Here is a 19,670-nt window from a genome sequence, read left to right as displayed (position 1 = left end):
ATGTCATATATTTGCTTACAATTCACAAATTCTGTGGTGCCAATAATTTTTGAATAGGGCATAACTAAGCAGCATAGAGAAGTCCTGGGAAGATTGGACATAGTGTGCCTGGCCTTTTAAAAGATAGCCATTTGAGCCGGGCACGATGGCTCATGCCTGTAATCCCAGCACTTTAGGAGGCTGAGATGGGAGGATCACTTGAGATCAGGAGCTCAAGACCAGCCTAGGCAACATAGCTAGACCTTGTCTCTACAAAAAAAAAGAAAAAAGAAAGAAAGAAAAACTAGCTGGGTTGTGGCAGTAGTCCCAGCTACTTGGCAGGCTGAGGTGGGAGGGATTGCTTGAGCCTTGGAGGTTGAGGCTGCAGCGAACCACAATTGCACCACTGCACTCCAGCCTAGGCAACAAAGTGGGACCCTGTCTTAAATAAATAAATACATGAATGAGAGAGAGAGAGAGAGAGAGAGAAATAGAGAAAGATAGCCGTTTGAAATGTGAGGCCACTGTCAGAGTTGCAAGGGGCAATCTTAAAGGCTCCAAGAAAGGATTAACCAGTAGAAATTGTTAGCATTTTAGCCAGAGACATCACATCGTTGATTTAGTTCATCTAAGAACAAGGATGCCAGTAAGAACCAGCAGAGTTAGTTTCCAGAGGTTTCTGAAGCAGTAATATTCTGATGGGATTCCTTAGAAGAGAGTTGTGTGTTTCTATGAGAGCAATCCTTAAGATGGAGAGAGAAGCAAATCTTAATCCACGGTATCTGAGTGTAATTCCTTAATTAAGCTAATGTAATAGCCTGGTGAAGAAAACAGTTTCAGGTGGAGTTTGGACAGTCCTGGATTGACCATTGTTCTAATAGAAAAGCCTGTTGCTAGTCTAGTAAAGTAGTAAAGCTAAACTAAAAAATAAACTTGTCTACCAGTGATCCTGATATGATCACTCTGGAGACGTGAAGATTTGTAATGATAGTGTGCACACAGCACTCTGATTGAACACTAGGTTTTTAAGTAAACTGACTTAAATACCAGTATGCTGGGTAGTACTGTTTGGCTTTGCTTCATTTAGTAGGTGATGAATATTTTACTGTGTTTTTACATTAGTTCTGGCACATGGTAAGCCCTCAGTACATGCCTGCTGTTATGGTGATTATTATCACTTCCAGATCATCTCATGGCCACAACACGCCAGCTACTGACTAGAACCTGCTGGCAATGGTAATAGTCTTCATTGGAATTCTGCAAAACCCCATCAAGAATTACCTAAAACTATCAAGATGATCTGTGGTTTTGCTTCCTCACTCTGCCAATATGGTGAATTACAGTAATTGATTTGTTTTGTAACATAGATTTTCATATGTTAAGCCAGTCTTACATTCCTAAAGTAAACCCCACTTGGTCATGTTGTATTACCTTGTTAAAATATGTTGCCAGGTTCAGCTTGGTCATTTACACTGGTAAGAAGTCAGGGGTGCTGTAATCCCAGCACTTTGGGAGGCTGAGGCGGGTGGATCATGAGGTCAGGAGTTTGAGACCAGCTGAACCAACATGGTGAAACCCCGTCTCTACTAAAAATACAAAAATTAGCTGGGCGTGGAGGCGTGTGCCTATAATCCCAGCTACTCAGGAGACTGAGGCAGGAGAATCACTTGAACTGGGAGGCAGAGTTTACAGTGAGCCAAGATGGCACCATTGCACTCCAGCCTGGGGGACACAGTGAGACTCTGTCTCAAAAAAAAAAAAAAAAAAAAAAAAAGAGAATTCAGGGCTGTATGGTCATGGAGTTGTCTTTGCAGGAAGGTTCTTAACTAGGAGTTGTTTATTTAATAGATGCAGAGCTATTTGGATTTTCTATTTCTTCTTGAGTCACTTTGGGTACATGTTATGACTGGATCTACTGCTCCCCCTACCCCCAGCCTGGGATGTGGCTGCAGCGGGGAAGCTGGCATAATAGCAGGGCTCCCCTCATTTGTTTCCCTTCTCTCAGGGTCACAGTCCAGTACTGCCTGTTGCCAGTGTCTGAAAACAGTCATTTCTTACATTGTATCCAGCTTGCTAGATGTTTCTGGCAGAAGGGTGAGTCTGGGCTCTCTTCTACCGCCATGGTGAGAAGTGGAAGCTACATAAGCTTTTCTGGGCATTGAGTACAACAAATTGAGTTGCTTCTGGTTGTTTCTCAGCCAGATCTATAAGTTTGGACTTAAAACTGTAGGTAGTTGAACTTTACTTGGGCTCAGTCTTCCTTTAAATCTTTGACTATATTCCAAGTTATAGTTTCGCTGTCTTTCATACAAAAGTAATATTACTTTTAGAAATTGGACTCTATGACTAAACCTTGTTTTTCTCTTCATTTAAGTTTCCTTCAGCATTCGAGTTTAATGAGCTATTCTTGATTACAATTTTGGATCACCTTTATAGCTGTCTTTTTGGGACCTTTTTGTGCAACTGTGAACAGCAGCGATTCAAAGACGTAAGTATACTGCGTCCTTGTCTGTTGCTTTCCGTGTGGCTCAGGCACCTCTTCTAGGAAGTGCCACTGTAGGAGGGCTGAGGGGAGGGAGGACTGTGCTCTGGTGCTATTGCTGACTGTAAATGCACTCCCAGGGTTCTGGCCAGCCCCACTGCATGTATCTAACACAAGCCCCTTCCTTTCTAGGCATGGGGGGCTGGGACCCAGCGAGCCCATGGCTCTTTCAGGAGTAGATGAGTGCTAGACCCTGGACCTCCTGACTCCAAGTTCATGTAGTCTCCACTGCACCAACTCCAAAGCTGTGGGATTCTGCTTTTCGTCCTCTGTGGTGTTGGCCAGATTGTACTTGAAGGCCTTGGAAATGGAGTCTGCCGATTAGCCAAAAAGCCCACTTTAGGTAGCAAGCTAACACTTTTTTACATCAAAGTAGTAAAGAAGCAGTTACCAAACTTTTCAGAGTTACGTCTCGCCTCTTTCTTTTTTCCTCAGTGTGGGATAGAAGAAAGACGTGGTCAAAAGTGAGAAGACATTGGAAAAAGGCAACTTAAGGAGTATGGTCCCGTTAATAGACAAGGACTACTGCCTGTGAGCCGAGTATGTTAGGACAATATAGAATTCAGGAGAAAACAGTCTGTCAGTAACACCCACCTCCCCCTCTCTCAGCAGCGTCCCCACAGTTGACAGCACCCTCATTCTGTGACCCCACCTTGTCCTGCCTCTTCCCTGCCTCCTTGGCCTCCCCTGCTCAGTCTCCTCTGACTGGCTGCCATTTTAACCAGTCTCTAAAGTTGGAGTCACCTGGGCCCAGTCCCAGGTCCTCTTCTCCCCTCAACTCTTGTTCTGTCTTGCCTCAGGGACCTAAATGCCTTTTCCTGCTCCTCCCCTACTCAGTACACAGCACCACTGGCTATCCAGATGCCAAGGCCAAATACACAGGAGTCAGCTTCCACTCCTCCCTCACCCTCACTCTGGCTACCACACCCAGTCCCTTGGTGAATGCTGCTGACCTTGTCCGAAAGTATATGTATATATGTATATATATATGTGTATATATATATATATTTTTTTTTTTTTGAGATGGCACTTTGCTCTTGTTGCCCGGGATGGAGTATAGTAGTACGATCTCAGCTCACTACAAGCTCTGCCTCCCGGGTTCAAGCGATTCTTCTGCCGCAGCCTTCCAAGTAGCTGGGATTACAGGCACCCACCACCACATCTGGCTAATTTTTTGTATGTTTAGTAGAGACAGGATTTCGCCATGTTGGGCAGGCTGGTCTTGAACTCCTGACCTCAGGTGATCCACCTGTCTCAGCCTCCCAAAGTGCTAGGATTACAGGCCCAAAGTATATTCTTAATCTGCCACTTCTTAACTGCCTTACAGCTATAAGCCTAGCTCAAGCCCCTACTGTCTCATGCCCCTACTGTCTCACATCTGGACTAAGGCAGAAACCCAGGAATGGGCTTCCCTGATTCTCTTTCTGACCTTCAGTAGTCCATTCTAAACATAGCAACCAGAGGGAGCATTCAGTAACTGAAATCTGATCATGTGCCTCTCCCCTGCTTCCCACTGCAGTTAGAGTAAAATCCACACTGCTGCAGGCCCAGCGTGATGGGGACTTGTTAACCTCCTAATAAAAACAAAAACATTTTTAAAAGAGTGATTTTATGTTATGTGAATTATATCTCAAAGCCATTTAAAACAAATAAAACCAGAAACAGAAGAATGAAGTTCATATATAGACTTTTAACCATGGTTTTATCTTTTTTTTTTTTTTTTTTTGAGAGGAGGAGTGCAAAATTCATTCTTAAATGAGCTCTCTTGATACATAATTTACATACCATAAAATTCACCCATCTAAAATGTACAATTTCATGGTTCTAGCATATTCACATATTTTGCTGCCATTACCAATATCTAATTTCATGAAATTTCTTTATTTTTATTTCTATTTTTTGTAGTGATGGGAGTCTTGCTATGTTGCCCAGGCTGGTCTCAAACTCCTGGCCTCAAGTGATGCTCCTGCCTCGGCCTCCCAAAGTGCTGGGATTATAGGTGTGAGCCACTGTGCCTGGCCTAATTTTATAAAATTTCTGTCACCTCCAAAAGAAATGGCATACTCAGTAGCAATTACTTCCCATTTTCCCCACCCTTATCCCCTAGCAACCATCAATCTGCTTTCTGTCTCTATGGATTTGCCTATTCTGGACATTTCATAGAAATGGAATTATACAATAGGTGAACGTCTATGACTGTCTTTTCCTTCGCTTAGCATAACGTTTTCAAGCTTCATCTATGTACCAATACATCCTTGTTATGGCTGAGCAATATTCCATTATATGGATAGACTGCATTTTGTTTATCCATTCATTAGTTGATAGAAATTTGGGTTGTTTCCACATTTTGGCTTTTAGGAATAATGCTACTATAACCATTCATGTACAAGTTTTTATGTGGACATATGCCTTCATTCATTTACACCTGCGAGTGGAATTGCCGGGTCATATGGCAACTATGTTTAACCTATTGAGAAACTACCAGATTGTTTTCCAAAGCAGTTGCACACACGAGCAATGTCTGAGGCTTCCAATTTCTCCACATTTCACCAACACTTACTATTTTCCTTTTTAAAAAATTATAGCCATCCTAGTGAGTGGGAAGTGGTATGTTGTGGTTTTAGATTTGCATTTCCCCAACAACTAATCATGTTGAGCATATTTCCATGTGCTTATTGGCCATTTGCATATCTTCTGTGGAGAGTGTGTATTCAGATCCTTAGTTCATTTTAAAATTGTGTTGTTTGTCCTTTTTATTATGGAGTTGTAAGAGTTCCTTATACATTCTTTGTATATTCAAGTCCCTTATAAGATACATGATTTGCAAAAATTTTATCCCACTCTGTGGGTTTTTTTTTTTTTTTTTTTTTTACTTTCTTCATGGGTGTTCTTTGAAGCACAAAATGTTTTAATTTTGATAAAGTGCAATTTCTTTTTTCTCTTGCTGCTTACACTTTTGGTATCATATCTAAGAAACCATTGCTTAACCCAAAGTCATGAAGATTTGCTCCTATGTTTTCTTCTAAGAACTTTATACTTTTAGCTCTTACATTGAGGTCTGTGATCCGTTTTGAGGTAACATTTGTATACGGTGTGAATTAAGGATCCAACTTCATTCTTTTGTGTGTTGGCTTTCTAGCTGTCCCAGCACCATTTGTTGGAAAGATTTTCTTTCCCTCATTCAATTTTCTTGCCACCCTTGTTGAAGATCAGTTGACCGTAAATGTCAGAGAGTTCATTTCTGTGCTTTCTGTTCTGTTCCATTGATCTGCATGTCTGTCCTTACGCCAGCACCACTGGCATTGATTACTGTAGCTTTGTGATAAGTTTTGAAAATGGGAAGTATGAGTCCTCCTACTTTGTTCTTTTTCAGGATTATTTTAGCTCTTCCAGATCCTTTGAATTATTGTTGGTGTTTCTCTTATAAATAAATGTATAAAAATTGAAATGGTCCTAATTGAATGTTCCTGTATTTAGATAGCTCATGGGAAGTCAGCAGCAGAATGGGAGAAAATGCTGTTGGCCTTGCCATTTTCTCATTTGACTTTGTCGTGCTTGATCCATTGTTTAATATTTACCTGCCTCACCATGCCTGCACATTTGGGTGTTTTTGTTCAGATGAGCAATGCAAGTAGGTGCAGTGTTTCTGAATAGTGTACTACAAAATTAGGGGAAGAAGAGATAACTTAGTAATATATTTACTTGTCTTTATAAAGCTTCTCCAGCCTGCCACCACAGCACATTTTCCTCCAGATAGCTCTGATTTTCCAGCACAAGGAATCTTAACTGTAAAGTCTATTCTCATTTCTCAATATTAAGAGTCACAGCCGGGCGTGGTGGCTTGCACCTATAATCCCAGCACTCTGGGAGGCTGAGGCGGGAGGATCACTTGAGGTCAGGAGTTCAAAACCAGCCTGGGCTACACGGTGAAACCCCATCTCCACCAAAAAATACAAAAATTAGCTGGGCGTGGTGGTGTGTGCCTGTAGTCCCCAGCTACTCGGGAGGCTGAGGCAGGAAAATTGCTTGAACCTGGGAGGCCAACATTGCAGTGAGCCAAGATTGTGCCACTGCACTCCAGCCTTGGTGACAGAATGGGACTCCATCTCAAAAAAAAAAGGAGTCACAAAAGCTCTATTTTCTTTTAGAGGCAGGGTCTTGCTCTATTGCTTAGGCTGGAGTACAGCAGCACAGTCATAGCTCACTACAGCCTCAAACTCCTGGCCTCAAGCAATTCTGCCACCTCAGCCTCTTGAGGAGCTGGGACTATACTTGGCTAATCTTTAAATTTATTTATTTATTTATTTTTTGTGGAGACAAAGTCTCACTGTGTTGCCCAGGCTAGTCTCAAACTCCTGCCTCAAGCAGTCCTCGCAATGTGGCCTCCCAAAGTGCTGGCCTTATAGGCTTGAGCTACTGTGCCCAGCCCACAAAAGCAAACCTTCCACCAGAATTGAAAATTGCATTTGTTGTTGGTGGACCCTGTCATCCTGTGGTTGTCTGCCTTTCCATAGCCACAGTTGTCAGATGCTACCTAACTTCAGCAATATGTTTTTCCAGGACAGCAAGCAGTGCGTTTTCATTCATCCCGCCATCAGGCCATGAGTGGGAAGAAGGCAGGGCTGGGACCTAGTAAATGTTCATGAAGTTTTCAGCGTTTGAATTCACTTCATTATTCAAGTCCTTTTCTTGGTGTAATACTAATTCTTGATGATATGAAGAAAAGTTTATTTCCAATGTTCTTTTTTGTTTTTCAGGATGTATATACAAAGACGATATCTTTATGGTCGTATATCAATAGCCAGCTAGATGAGTTTTCTAATCCCTTCTTTGTGAATTATGAAAACCATGTGTTATATCCTGTTGCTAGTCTGAGTCATTTGGAATTGTGGGTAAACTATTATGTACGATGGAATCCACGGAAGAGACCTCAGGTATCTTTTTGTTTTTCTTTTCATGAATGAGAGAGTATGCCTTTTCTTCCAAGTAAAGATGGTGGTATGAAAATGTGTTAATGGTAGATATTAACATACCGTACTAACGTCTTCTGCCCTTGCCTGTCAGGGTTCAATCCTTTGCATTCATGTTCCAGGAGGTTCTGCCCGTACACCAACTCTGATGCTGTTTGCTGGGTTAAAGTTAAAAACCTTGGCACTTCTGTCTCGTACTGATGAGGTACATAAAATGCCATGTGTTCCAGTGCTTGACCCTTTGTCTTATAAACTACTTTACTGCAGGTCTGGAGGGTGAGGTGGCAGCCCTTCTCCCTGTTTCCACATAGACGTGGTAGAAAGACGTGGAAAATGCATCAGGTTACAGTACATAGACCCTGTTAGTCCAGCAGTAGGAGGGCAGGTTGCTGAGTCACAGAACAGGTGCTCCTTTGAAGAAGGGGGAGAGTTTGCCCCTCCCTGCCACACTTTTTCACTATAATATTTTCTGAGATTGAACAAAATTAGAGAATGGTGCACTACAGGGGCCAGTCCGCCAAGCCTGTGTCCTGTCTTTGTGTTCAGTGGCTGAGCTCTGGCTGCGGGTTCCTGAAGGGCTCCCCACATCCTCCACTGTGTTGTGGTTTGGATTCCGTCCTGCCCTGCACCCCCAATCTCCACCTGGGTGGCCAGGGCGTGATTGGTTCTGGGTGGTGAAGACGACGGGTAGAGGCAGCCTGTACCTCCATGGACAGGTAACTGTCTGCTGAGACTTTTCTTTTTCTTATTTATTTATTTATTTATTTATTTATTTATTGAGATGGAGTCTTGCTCTGTCACCCAGGCTGGAGTGCAGTGGCATGAGCTTGGCTCACTGCAACCCCTGCCTCCCAGGCTCAAGTGATTCTCCTGCCCCAGCCTCCCAAGTAGCTGGGATTACAGGTGCACAGCACCATGCCTGGCAAATTTTTGTATTTTTAGTAGAGACAGGGTTTTGTCATGTTGGCCAGGCTAGTCTCAAACTCCTGACCTCAGGTGGTCCACCCGCCTCGGCCTCCCAAAGTGCTGGGATTATGGGCGTGTACCACTGGGCCAGGCCTGAAATTTTTCTTTTGAGTTGAATACTCTCAGAGTTTAACTGCAGTCCATCAGGAGCGTGTACGCAGGGCATTGTTTAACAGCATTGCTCTGTCAGCCAACGATACAGAAATCTGTCTTTCCTCTCCATCCTCCTGCTCCCCCATCCCTCTCACCTAGGGTATTCCTGATCTCCATATCATCTCCATGCTCCACTAGCCATGGGGCAGTCTGAACTGCTCATGTTCCTTTTCAGCTGCCTGGCCCTGGAACCTCAGGGATACGTCACTATAGTACCCCAGCCTGGCAGCTGGAAAGCTCCCTCACTGGTAGCCTTAGCTCCATGATCCATCTGCTGGGTGTGCCCCGCTGCCCCAGGCTGCTGCTTGGCCACTCCTTACTGGATCCTTTGCCCTCTACCACAGACCAGGCTGGTCATCACTTGCCTCCTCTTTCCCAGATGGCTTTCTGTTTTGTTCCACACAGCTTCTGCTGCAAATGCTTTTCTCCTCTGGACCCTCTGAGTTGGCCCTGCCACCCTTACGACCTCAGGAGTGTTTTCCAGAACACTGTGATCGGTGCTCACTCAGCCCAGTACTTGTATGCTGGGCCTGGGGAGGTGGGAAGGAGTCCTGGCTGTGGGGGAGCTCCTGCATCCCAGGGTTGCCCTTAGCCACATCTCCCCTGTACATGCCCTGCCCCTGCTTGAAGCAGATGCCCCATGTGAATGAGCTACCCTTTGTGTCTTCACATGTATGAAAACAACTAGTGTTTGATCACCTCTTTCAGCTCTTCCCAGGGTCTTCCTTGGATAGGAGAGACTTGCATCTGTGTCCCCCTCCCACTAGCCAGGGAGCTGCTGGGACTCATGCTGCCCTGGAGCCTTTCCTGTTGAGCGCCCTCTTCTCTGTTCACCTAGTGCTCTGGTGGCCCTATGTTTATTGCCCAAACTAGCCCACTTTGAGAAAGAGAGCGGAGGTGCTGGTAATAATCGGTCTGCAGAATTCCCCAAGGTATTCAATACTGCACTGGTGTATTTGCCTGCCTGCTGCTGCACCTACAGACCACAGGCTTTGAAACCACAGGTCCCTCAGGATCTAACATGGTGTTTGGCAACTAACAGAGACTCGACAAATGTGACTGACTGAACGCATGAGTGAATGAAGAGGCGCGCCCCTCAGCTGCAGGCCAGTTCCTCCCGCACATCTGCTCTCTCCAGCCCCTTGAACCTGCGTTTATTCCTGCTACCTCTGGTGGCTCTTGCCCCTCAGCCTACAGAGGACTCACACCTGCCCACCCTAAACGTGTCCTGTCCCCACTGGCCTCTCCCTCAGGTCTCCCCTCCACACCCAATCCTCTGGGATATTGGAACAGCCTTCTACCTACTCTCCCTGCCGCAGTCTGCCTTGAGTCCACGTTCCACCTTCCTGCGGAGAGGCCTTTTGCTCCTGCTTGACAGCCCAGACATCACCTTCTGTGGCTGCCCAATGGCTCCAGCTCCCCACGTCCTCCGCCACTTGGCTACCATCTGAGCTTCTGGCATCATCTTAGCTTCCTTCTTCCTCTTTAAAAAAAAAAAAAAAAATTACATTTCTGGCCGGGCACAGTGACTCACGCCTGTAATCCTAGCACTTTGGGAGGCCGAGGTGGGCAGATCACGAGGTCAGAAGTTTGAGACCAGCCTGACCAGCATGGTGAAATCCTGTCTCTACTAAAAATACAAAAATTAGCCAGGCATGGTAGTGCATGCCTGTAATCCCAGCTACTCAGGAAGCTGAGGCAGGAGAGTCACTTGAACCCGGGAGGCGGAGGTTGCAGTGAGCGGAGATGAGATCGCGCCACTGCACTCCAGCCTAGGCGACAGAGTGAGACTCCGTCTCAAAAAAAAAAAGAAAATTATATTTATCTCTCCCTTTAGACTTCCTGCTCTGCAAGACTAGTCCCTGCTTATTATTAATTGATCTTTTAAGTTATTAATCTAATAACTGCTTGTCATTAGATTGAATCCTTCCCCAAATGAGAATTGAGTTTGAAGGCGAGCTGTCTTTGAAATGGCCCATGTGCCCAGAAACTATCAGTGAGTGTGAGAGGTTGCTGGTCCCATTAGCATCTTCTGTCCTGGCTTTCAGCCCAAGACGTCTATGTGCAGGGTGACCTGCTGCCCTGTCACTGGAGTCCAGGTCCAGCACTGCTCTCCTTTCTGACCTCAGGTGCATTATTTAAGATGCTAAACACAGGGGCCCATCAAGCACTTCTTGCCAGTCAGTGGTCAACTTGGGAACCAAAGCCTACATCCCCCTTCCAGCACCTTCCTCTTCACTGGTGTGTATTTCTGCTTAGGCATTTTGCTGAGTTTTTCCGTCCTGGGTGGCTTCTATTTCATCTGTTTTAGCAACAGGGAAGACGGGCTACAGAGTGTCAGAAGTCACTGTGTTATTTAAATCACACAGGGTTACCAGGTAATATTCTTGGTGACTCAAAGGACCAGGTGGTTGGTGGAATGTCATTAACATTAGCAGAAAATCCAACAGAACTATGCCTGATCTGAAGTGCCTTTGGCTAAACGGAGCCTCTCGATTACTGCAGGAGGCCCCCGTGCCCCTGCCATGCTCTCCCTTGTGCAGCAGGTTGCAGAGGTGAAGAAATGCTGAGCAGCAGAGAGGGTTAGAGTGGGGTCCCACAGGGGCACACCCAGGCTCAGATTCTTGCCCCCCACGTGAGGCAGGGAACAGATCTTTCCTAAAACCTAAAAACTGCGTGACAAATCTGTTCCCAGATGTGGCCAGATTCTCACACACGTAAGCGAAGTCACCTGCAATGATGATGATGGAAACCACAGCAAAAGCGCCTGTAAGCTGCAGTCCTCTTGTGTGCCAGTGGGCTGTGTACACACATGACCCCAGTTAACACTCCCAGCAATTCCACGATGCAGAGAATGAGGGAAGGGTCAGACAAGCAGTGACTTGGTTGAGATCTTGCTGCCCAGTGCATGTAGTTGTGGAAGGATGCCCCCGACGGGGTCAGATCCCGTCTCTGCAGTGACTCACCGCCTGATCTGCGGCAGGGTCCTGAGCCTTGCTGGGACCTCACAGGGGATTATTGATCAGGAAGTGAATCCATTCCAAGTGCACTGTGCTCGGAGGGTAATAGGTGGGTGGTCCTGCTTTTTGCATTCTCCCTCCACTGTGCTACACAGAAGAGAGAACCAAGAAAGAGTACATGGGCCACAGCTTGTTATCCTATATGCAATAGGCATGTGTCGGACACCTCCTAGGTGTGGACAACAGTGTGTTGGGGAATGGGCTGGGCCTTGGTGATGATGGACGCTGGGGAGGTAGGTTGGAGTTTGGACTTCATTCCAGGGTTTGTGGGAACCATCCCAGGGTTTGCATGACAAAGCCAAGTGTATGTTCTAGAAAGCTCACTCTGGCGGCATCGAGGTGGATGGGAATGGGGGTTGGGGAGTGCAGTGAAGACAGGCAGAGATCAGTGGCCGGTGTGGGTGTCCAGTGACAGGGCCTGAGGAGCCAGGTGGGGCAGAGAGGAGGAGGAAGAGAGGGGAGGGGAGGGAGTACGGGGGTAAACAGCAGGGGAGATGCAAGCCTGTTGGGCCTCTTTTCTCTGAGAAGGCAGTAGCTCGATTGGCTGCCGAGAAAGGGGTTCTCTGGGCATCCATCAGAGGATGGCTGGGTGTGGAAGGCCCATGGGCATCCTGTTTCCTTTGGGACTGTCTTGCCTTATGTCTTGTGATGCTAGCACCCATGGGGCAAACATGACTGGCCCTTAGATGGGAATTTTCTCTAACGCAATCCTCTGTTTAAGCCTCCGAGTTTTCTATTCCTTCAGGCATGCCCTTGATTTGTTGCAAATGAACATATGTGAGTAGGCCAGCGCGGTGGCTTATGCCTGTAATCCCAGCACTTTGGGAGGCCAAGGTGGGCAGATCACTTGAGGTCAGGAGTTCGAGACTAGCCTGGCCAACATAGTGAAACCCCATCTCTATTAAAAATATAAAAATTAGACACAGTGGTGGCGGGCACCTGTAATCCCAGCTGCTCAGGAGGCTGAGGCAGGAGAATCGCTTGAATTTGGGAGGTGGAGGTTGCAGTGAGCTGAGATCGTGCCTCCAGCCTGGGAGAGAGAGTGAGACTGCACTCCGCCTCAAAAAAAAAAAAAAAGAAAAAGAAAAAGAAATATGTGAGAAAAGATGCAAACAGCTGGTGAAGAAGTGATAGCAGTGCGTTTGAGCAGTGCTGGGCCTCTGCCCTGGGTGTGTGTCAGTGGTGTATTTCCCTGCGTGTCTTGCTTCTTGCTGAGGCCACATGCCTGTAGATGGATAATGGGAGCTTGATTGCAAGGCCTTCCCTTATCTGATCAGAATTAAATGATCCTACAGACAGGAAAATATACCAGATGGGTCCTAAGGGTAAGAGAGGAGCTGGTGCCACCTCCCAGAGGCCTCTGGGATCTGCCTTTGCCATCACACTCCACTCCTGTCCCCTCTCTTCTTCCTGTGACCTGCCCAAGGGGGCCATTTGTTCTCAGCCCACTGGGTGCTGGTTACTGAGCACCCTGTTATTAGAGGGACCTGGCTGCTGTCTTGCAGTCTTGCTTTCATCCTCCTTCCGTCTCCCCCCTCTCCAGGAGGGCTGATCACCGTTGGCACACACGGTGGTACAGCTCAGTCTTTGAGGGAGTGGGGGCAGGACCTGGTGAAAGGTGAGCCAGAGGGCCAGGCTGGAACCAGACTGCAGAGGGCCTTGAGGCCCCTCTCAGGGCAGGGGGAAGAAGCCCCTGGAAGGTGTTAAGTGGCCAGTCACAGGGCCTGGTTGAGGCTTAGGAGCCAGCCCTGTGGCTGCTGTTTACACACGGGATCAGAGACCAGGGAAGGCTAGAGAGCTCCCCAGACACCACCCTGTTTCTCCCTCAGACCCAGTCTGAGGCTCTGGTCAGCCTTGCCCCCAGCCAAAGAGCTCCAGGCGAGAAAAGCTGGGTCTTGGATGTCTCGCACCCTAGTAGCTGCTGGGGACAGCTTCTTAGGCGAGTGGGTTGGGTGCTATGACTATAAAATAGCAGGACTGGATGTCCCATATGCCCCAGGAAAACCTTTCTTGTTTATATTCACCCCTGTCCCGCAGTTGATGGGTTTAAAAGAGAAAAGCTAATTAGGGTGAGGCATTGCGGTGATGCTGAGCAAGGAGCAAGGGCCTGGTCCCTTGGGGAGGCTCCCCACCCCCACTGGCACCGCCCGCTCCAGGGGGCTTCTGGCAGATCCTGCTCCGGTTGATGGAAACACAGCTTCAAGTTGTAGAAAGTGCTGATTTCACAGAAGGATTTTCAGTCAGCAGAGCTATTTATAAAAATGCAAAAATACAGAGATAATGGAGATGCTGGAAAGGGGTCTGCGTGTAAACATTTCTGACGCAGTCTTGAGGACACTGCTTGCACCGAGTCTGCACACGGTGCCCTTGGTTGATCCGTGGTGCGCAGTGTCCCCGCGCCTGCTTGTCTTCTGAGAAACTGTGGGAGCCTCCCCATGGTGCCTTTTCATCCCGGCTCAGCAGCTCAGCCTCCGGAGCTGCAGGACAGCCTCAGTGGCAGCCAAAGCTCATGGAATGGGGTCCCAGTGTCCACCTGACGCGAGATGAGTCAACGCCTCAGGAGACTTTGGCCACTCCAGGAGTCTGGGTGGTGAAAAACTCCTGAAGCCAACAGCATCTCCATGTGGAAATGCTGTGGTAGGAGGATGGCCTGATAATGCAGCTTTGTCTCTGTTCCCTCCAGATGCCCATTCACCAGAATCTCAAGGAGCTGCTGGCCGTCAGGGCGGAGCTGCAGAAGCGTGTGGAGGGCCTACAGCGGGAGGTGGCCACACGTGCTGTCTCATCCTCATCTGAGCGGGGCTCCTCGCCCTCCCACTCCGCCACCTCCGTCCACACCTCAGTCTGACGAGCGAGGCCAGCCTGCTGCCCCACTGTCTGCCAGCGGCTCAGGAAAGGGGCCTGGCCATCACCGTTATGGCTGTAGCTTGTGATCTTGTCTTTTAGGATTAGGCCCAGGGACCATTGGTGTGGCTAGGTGACAGCTCCCACTGTTGGCAAGTGCTTTTTGTTTTGTGAACAGCCCGTTACCCTCCTGTCAGCGGTTTCACAGGGGAGCCGTCTGTCACATCCACCCTGTGAAGCAACCTCTAGCGTCCAGGCAGCTTGGGAGAAACTAAGTGAATGGATTGCAGTACTGAGGTTCAAGAAAGCTGTGCGCCATTTCTTTCCAAGTTAAATCCTTCAGTAACAACAAACACCATTCACTTCAAGACGCATTGCCAGCCCCATGGCTTCCCTCAGCTCTTGGCCACAACTTGAAAACTGTTTTGAATGAAGTACCTGGGGAGAAGACAGACCACTGCCCTCTGTTCCACAGTTCTCTTCATGCACAGGGTCCTCCCGTAACAATTACTGTTGTGTACATACAAGGTATTTTTAGAGAAGAGAAACAGGCCTTTATTTTCCTATGTCCTTTTTTACGTTTAGAATAGTCACCTGAGGAGAGATCAGCTCAACTGTACTGTGGGAGAAATTATTTTCCAACAAACCTCATGCTCATTTTTCTGTGGTGCATTTGAAATGGGATTTGAACATGGTCATTTCAAGGACAACGTGTTCTGTCCTCACCTCACTCTGGTACTCACCTCTTGGGGCGGCTCAGCCCATTCATGGGGACAGCACCAAGCGGCCATGCTCAGTCTTCCAGCCCCGCTGAGGGTAAACCGAAGCCTCTGGCAGCTGTGCACAGGTGCTGGCCTCTCGCTCCTTCAAGGAGCGCTGTCTGTCACTCGCTCCTGGGCTGTCTGGCCATGCTTCCCACCACCACTTTACCGCTGCCAGCTGTAAAGGATCAAAGCAAGTCTGCTCTTATGTTATTTGCCTGTATGGAATCATTTCTCATTTTATCACAGTTCCTTCAACTCAGCTTACTCACATGGCTGCCTGTTAATATTTGAAAGCAGCCACTGTGCTGTGGCTTTGGTTTGGAAAAGCATAGCACGCACTTCCCTTGGTTTTCGCTTCCCAGAGCCGACCACAGCTGGTCAGCCCTCTTCCCGCTCCTGAACCTTTACTGACTGACTTGGAGCTCTGTGACTCCATCAGTCCTCGCAGGAATTAATTTACCACCCATTGATTCAATCCACTTGCGCGCCATAGCTCTGAGCTCCTCTGTGTGACATGCCACAGATGATTATTGCACACCTGGGTCCTGCCCCAGCAGGCCATGCCCCTCCCTCATGCTGTGCCCGTTGCTGCAACTTCCCCCCACCCCACCACGGGCTGCAGGAATTCAGCCTTTAGAGGCAGAGGCGGCTGCAGCGGCTCCTAAGGTCAAACCCCCAGCGTGACTGCATAACAATGTTAGCTGGCTGTTTTCAAATTACTGGATTCCAGACAAAGTCCTACAAATTGACCTTATTTTTGAAAATATGTTAAGGGTTTTTTAAATAGAGAATGGATTTTCTTTTAAAAAAAAAACTGGGAACCTCCTGATTCTTACTGAAAATTATCCTTCTATAAGATAGCAGAGAGATTTATTCAAGGTAATTTGATAACCTAAAATCAATTCTCCATTTTTATCACGTGGGATTTGTTGCTAAATCATATTCGACATTAGCTTTTATGTTCCTAACATATCTGAACGTTATTTATGAATGGATAAACTGGATTATAGATACACTGATTTTTTTTTTTTAATGGGGACATTTCCCATTTTCTTCCCAGACATATGTAATCCCCTGGCTGACCAGGACTATTAAACATAGTGTGGACTGGATGATGCCTTCGACAAACCAGAGAAGCCAAGTTGTGGGGAGCTGGTGCCTGGAGTGGGCCCTGTGCACCTCACCTGGCAGAGGCTGGGGGGCTCCGTCAGCAGGACCCTACAGACTCCTATTCCATTTTAAAGAAGCACAACGGGTCATTTCCCTTTGTATGTTCCTAGTGCAGAACTGTTTCTAAAACATCTTGAAGTATAGTTTTGTTATCCAAGCAATTTTTGTTTTATGTGTACTAGAATGCAAAACCTTTACGGTTCAGGTTTTTAAAAACTGGTACAGTATTGTATTTGTCTCATCTGTTGCACTGTATTTCAATCTGTAATTAAAATGATCTTATGTTTGCTCCCTGGTCTTTTTTAAGTATCTCAGATTTTTCCTTTGAGGAAAATCAGTAATAAAATCACATGGATTGAATGTTGACTGTGTGTCAAGCACAGTTAATATATGTGAAGTACCTTTATGTGATTTAATTCATTCACTAAAATGGGGCTTGCGTATTTTGGCTGAAACAGGAAATACTGACTGTGAAGTCAGAAATGCCCTCAGCTCTAACCTTGAGAAAATGTGGACGACTTGGAGAAAGGTCTGGAGACACCTGAGAGTCAGCGCGATGAGGCAGTCCTTCGTGCGCAAGCACAGTGCTCTCTAAGGCCCCAAACTGCCCCCACCCCAGAGGAGTGTTCACCTTTTCAGGGCTAAAAAGGCCTGGATGAATTTGCAGCACCCTTGGTGTCATGTGTGTGTCGGTCTTCTTGTGAAGGGTATGGGGTCCCTGTCCTCCTCCACACACGTCACTACTGAGTGAGCCAGAGCGCCTGGTATTAATTAGGCACAGAGGATGTCCAGGGGGCTGCTTGCCACTCAGCCTTCCCCAGCAGTGAGATCAGAGCAGCAAGCAAGGCCAGGAGGGCCGCTGCACCAGGCCCCCGCTAGCCACGCAGAACTCTGCACAGGAGAGGCACCTGGTGGTCTCGGGTTTGAGAGGACCTGGTGCTGGTTCACTAGAAGCAAAGGTTGGCAAAACAGAATGAAACAACCGGCCTCCATGTTAAAACCCAGGGTCCACTGCATCTTGTTTTCATGGTGAAATGCCCTGAAATGTCTTCTCAATTTGAAGCTAAGATGCCAGCTGATGAGAAGGACAGACTTTCTCCCAAACAGGCCACTCTCCATGAGGTTGCAACAAGTGACGAAGTGCAGGGTCCCTTTCTCACTCAGCTTTCTGGTTGAAACAACTGCACGTAACTGGAACCTCCACTGGTTACTAGCCTGCTTTGAAGGCGGCAGAGCAGTCGATTTGGGATTTGCGAGCCTGGGACTCTGCTGCTTCCAGACCCCAACTGGGCAGCCCCAGACTCGGCAACCCATGTAGCCTGGGAGCGGCCCCGCAGCACTCTGCTCCTGCCTCTGCCCTCTCTAACCCCAGGACATTGGTCGCTCCACATCCCCTGGCCTTAGCTGCTTGTACAGTGAGGGGCCACTCTTGGAAGTCCTGACACTGAGCTAGTCACTGAAGGGTAAATGCAAGCTTCTAGAGAAAAACCTTCGGCTGGGGGCGGGGGGAGGTCAGCTCTGCATCATAAATTACTTTAGGGAAAAGTAGCAACACTTGACCAAGGGCGTGCCTTAACACCATCAGAAGACAAGGATCTGCTTGGTGCCATTTTATTTAATGCAAACACGAGACAGTTTACAACTCGCACCTGGACACAAGCACATGAACAGATGTACAGGGAATTCTAGAATTTTGAGATCAGTCTCCATTTCTTCCTCAGGGCCCCGGCACTGAACCCCAGCCACTGTCCCAGAGCTTCCCCTCTGGGTCCCACCCCAGAAGCCACCCACACCTCCTTCTGCCCATCTTTATCTTTCCTTGAGCTGTGACTTCACCCAGCATGTGCTCAGAGTTGTTACAAATTTTCTCTGCCAAATTAAGCTGATAGAAATTAGCCACTTTCAACCAGTCCTTCCAGTCCACCGTGTCTCCCCTCTCACCTGGGACAGGTCCATGCTGGCCAGTTCAAACTTCAGCTAGACACATGGTGACTAGAGCCCGCCAGGCTTCTGCAGGGGGCAGTGTCGAGCAAGTTAAGATGTATGTGGGAAGGAGAAGCTCCTGAAATGAACGTTCCGCAAACAGAAGGCTGAGGGGTCTTCCAGGCATGTCCAGTCACTAGGAGCCGCCACCGGTGGGCTTGAGTGCCAGGCTCCAGGCTTTGTGCAGAAAGCACCCGGGTGGGTAAGGGAGAGCAAAATGGGTCTCAACTGCAGCCAGTGCTACTGCGAACGTGGTTTCACAGACAGTACATATTCTACATCACAGCTCTAGGGTTTCAAGGACTTTGCCATCCGATAGGCCTCACCATAAAGATAAGGTGGACAACCCCTGAGGTCACGCTGTCCAGGTGGCGACAGGCCATGCATGCCAAAAGCCCCCATAGCCACCTCCAGCTCAGCAACAGCCAGAGGGTGGGGCCATCAGCTCTTGATGTACTCGGTGTCAGGGAGGGACAAGCCTGACAAAATTCACAATCTGGCCAATAAGTGTGGGCGGCCCTGGAAACAGGCCAATCCTGCAAGCCACTCCACCCTCACTAACTTCCTGAAGCACTGGAGGCTTCTTGAGACCAGGCCAAGGTTTCTTTCCTTCACGGCACCACGCAGAGACATTTCTGCAGTGCTGCAGGTCCCCCTTCAGCCACACAGTCCAGGTCTGTCAGGGATTACAGGCCTGAGCAGGAAAAGGGGTGGTAAGGAGCCCACAGGCACGCACTGGGAATGGCCTCACGAGGCAGCCTGGAGACACAGTGCTACAACTGACTACCCTCCACGACAGGCATGTTTGCAGAACAGACACGAGGCATGCGTTAGACAGATGCATGTGGGGCCTACAGATTCCAGTGGTTTCCTTAAGAAACTGGAGTTGGCTCATCCCGCTCAGCAGACAATCCCGCTCAGTGGACAGCCTATGGAACACGTGGGGCCATCCTGCAGACCAAAGAGGCCCGTGAGTTTTGTAAGATCCTGCCTGTCCGGTGACTCATATCTGCTTTCAGAAGTGCTTTCTGACATGGCAAACTGATCATCAGTAGACAGGGGCCCTAGACCCCAGCATGTGGTTCTGTCCCGTGAGCCTCTGACAACAGAGCTCACCGGGACAGAACCACATGTGGGCCAAAGGAACATTCCAGGAAACCAGCTCTGCTCCAGCCCAAACCAGGCAGCTCCATGCCAGGTGAGGGGCTAGTCATGGGGTTCCGGTGTTTGCCACGGTGAGCATGGGTTCCCACGCACTCTCCCTCAGAACAGACAGGTA

The 19,670-nt window shown here is 48.0% G+C and overlaps 1 protein-coding gene across 12 annotated transcripts in view; it reads left to right on the top strand.

Annotated features, from left to right (window-relative positions):
- The window catches only part of MTMR1 (myotubularin related protein 1), a 72,829-nt gene extending 56,055 nt beyond the window's left edge, over positions 1 to 16,774 (top strand). For 6 of the 12 annotated variants that reach the window (XM_031660733.1, XM_031660730.1, XM_031660732.1 and 3 more), the window contains 3 exons: positions 2,354 to 2,467; positions 7,279 to 7,455; positions 14,314 to 16,774. In XM_031660733.1, the coding sequence (XP_031516593.1) occupies positions 2,354 to 2,467; positions 7,279 to 7,455; positions 14,314 to 14,478 (456 nt within the window). In that variant the 3' untranslated portion in view covers positions 14,479 to 16,774. The other 6 variants (XR_004180690.1, XM_031660731.1, XM_031660734.1 and 3 more) reach the window with 6 other exon arrangements.
- Positions 16,775 to 19,670: the final 2,896 nt, after the last annotated feature.

Source organism: Papio anubis, chromosome X (assembly GCF_008728515.1).
Source record: "Papio anubis isolate 15944 chromosome X, Panubis1.0, whole genome shotgun sequence".
Lineage (NCBI taxonomy): Eukaryota > Metazoa > Chordata > Mammalia > Primates > Cercopithecidae > Papio > Papio anubis.
Note: the sequence above shows the minus strand (reverse complement) of the source record. Positions and strands in the feature narration are given on the sequence as shown.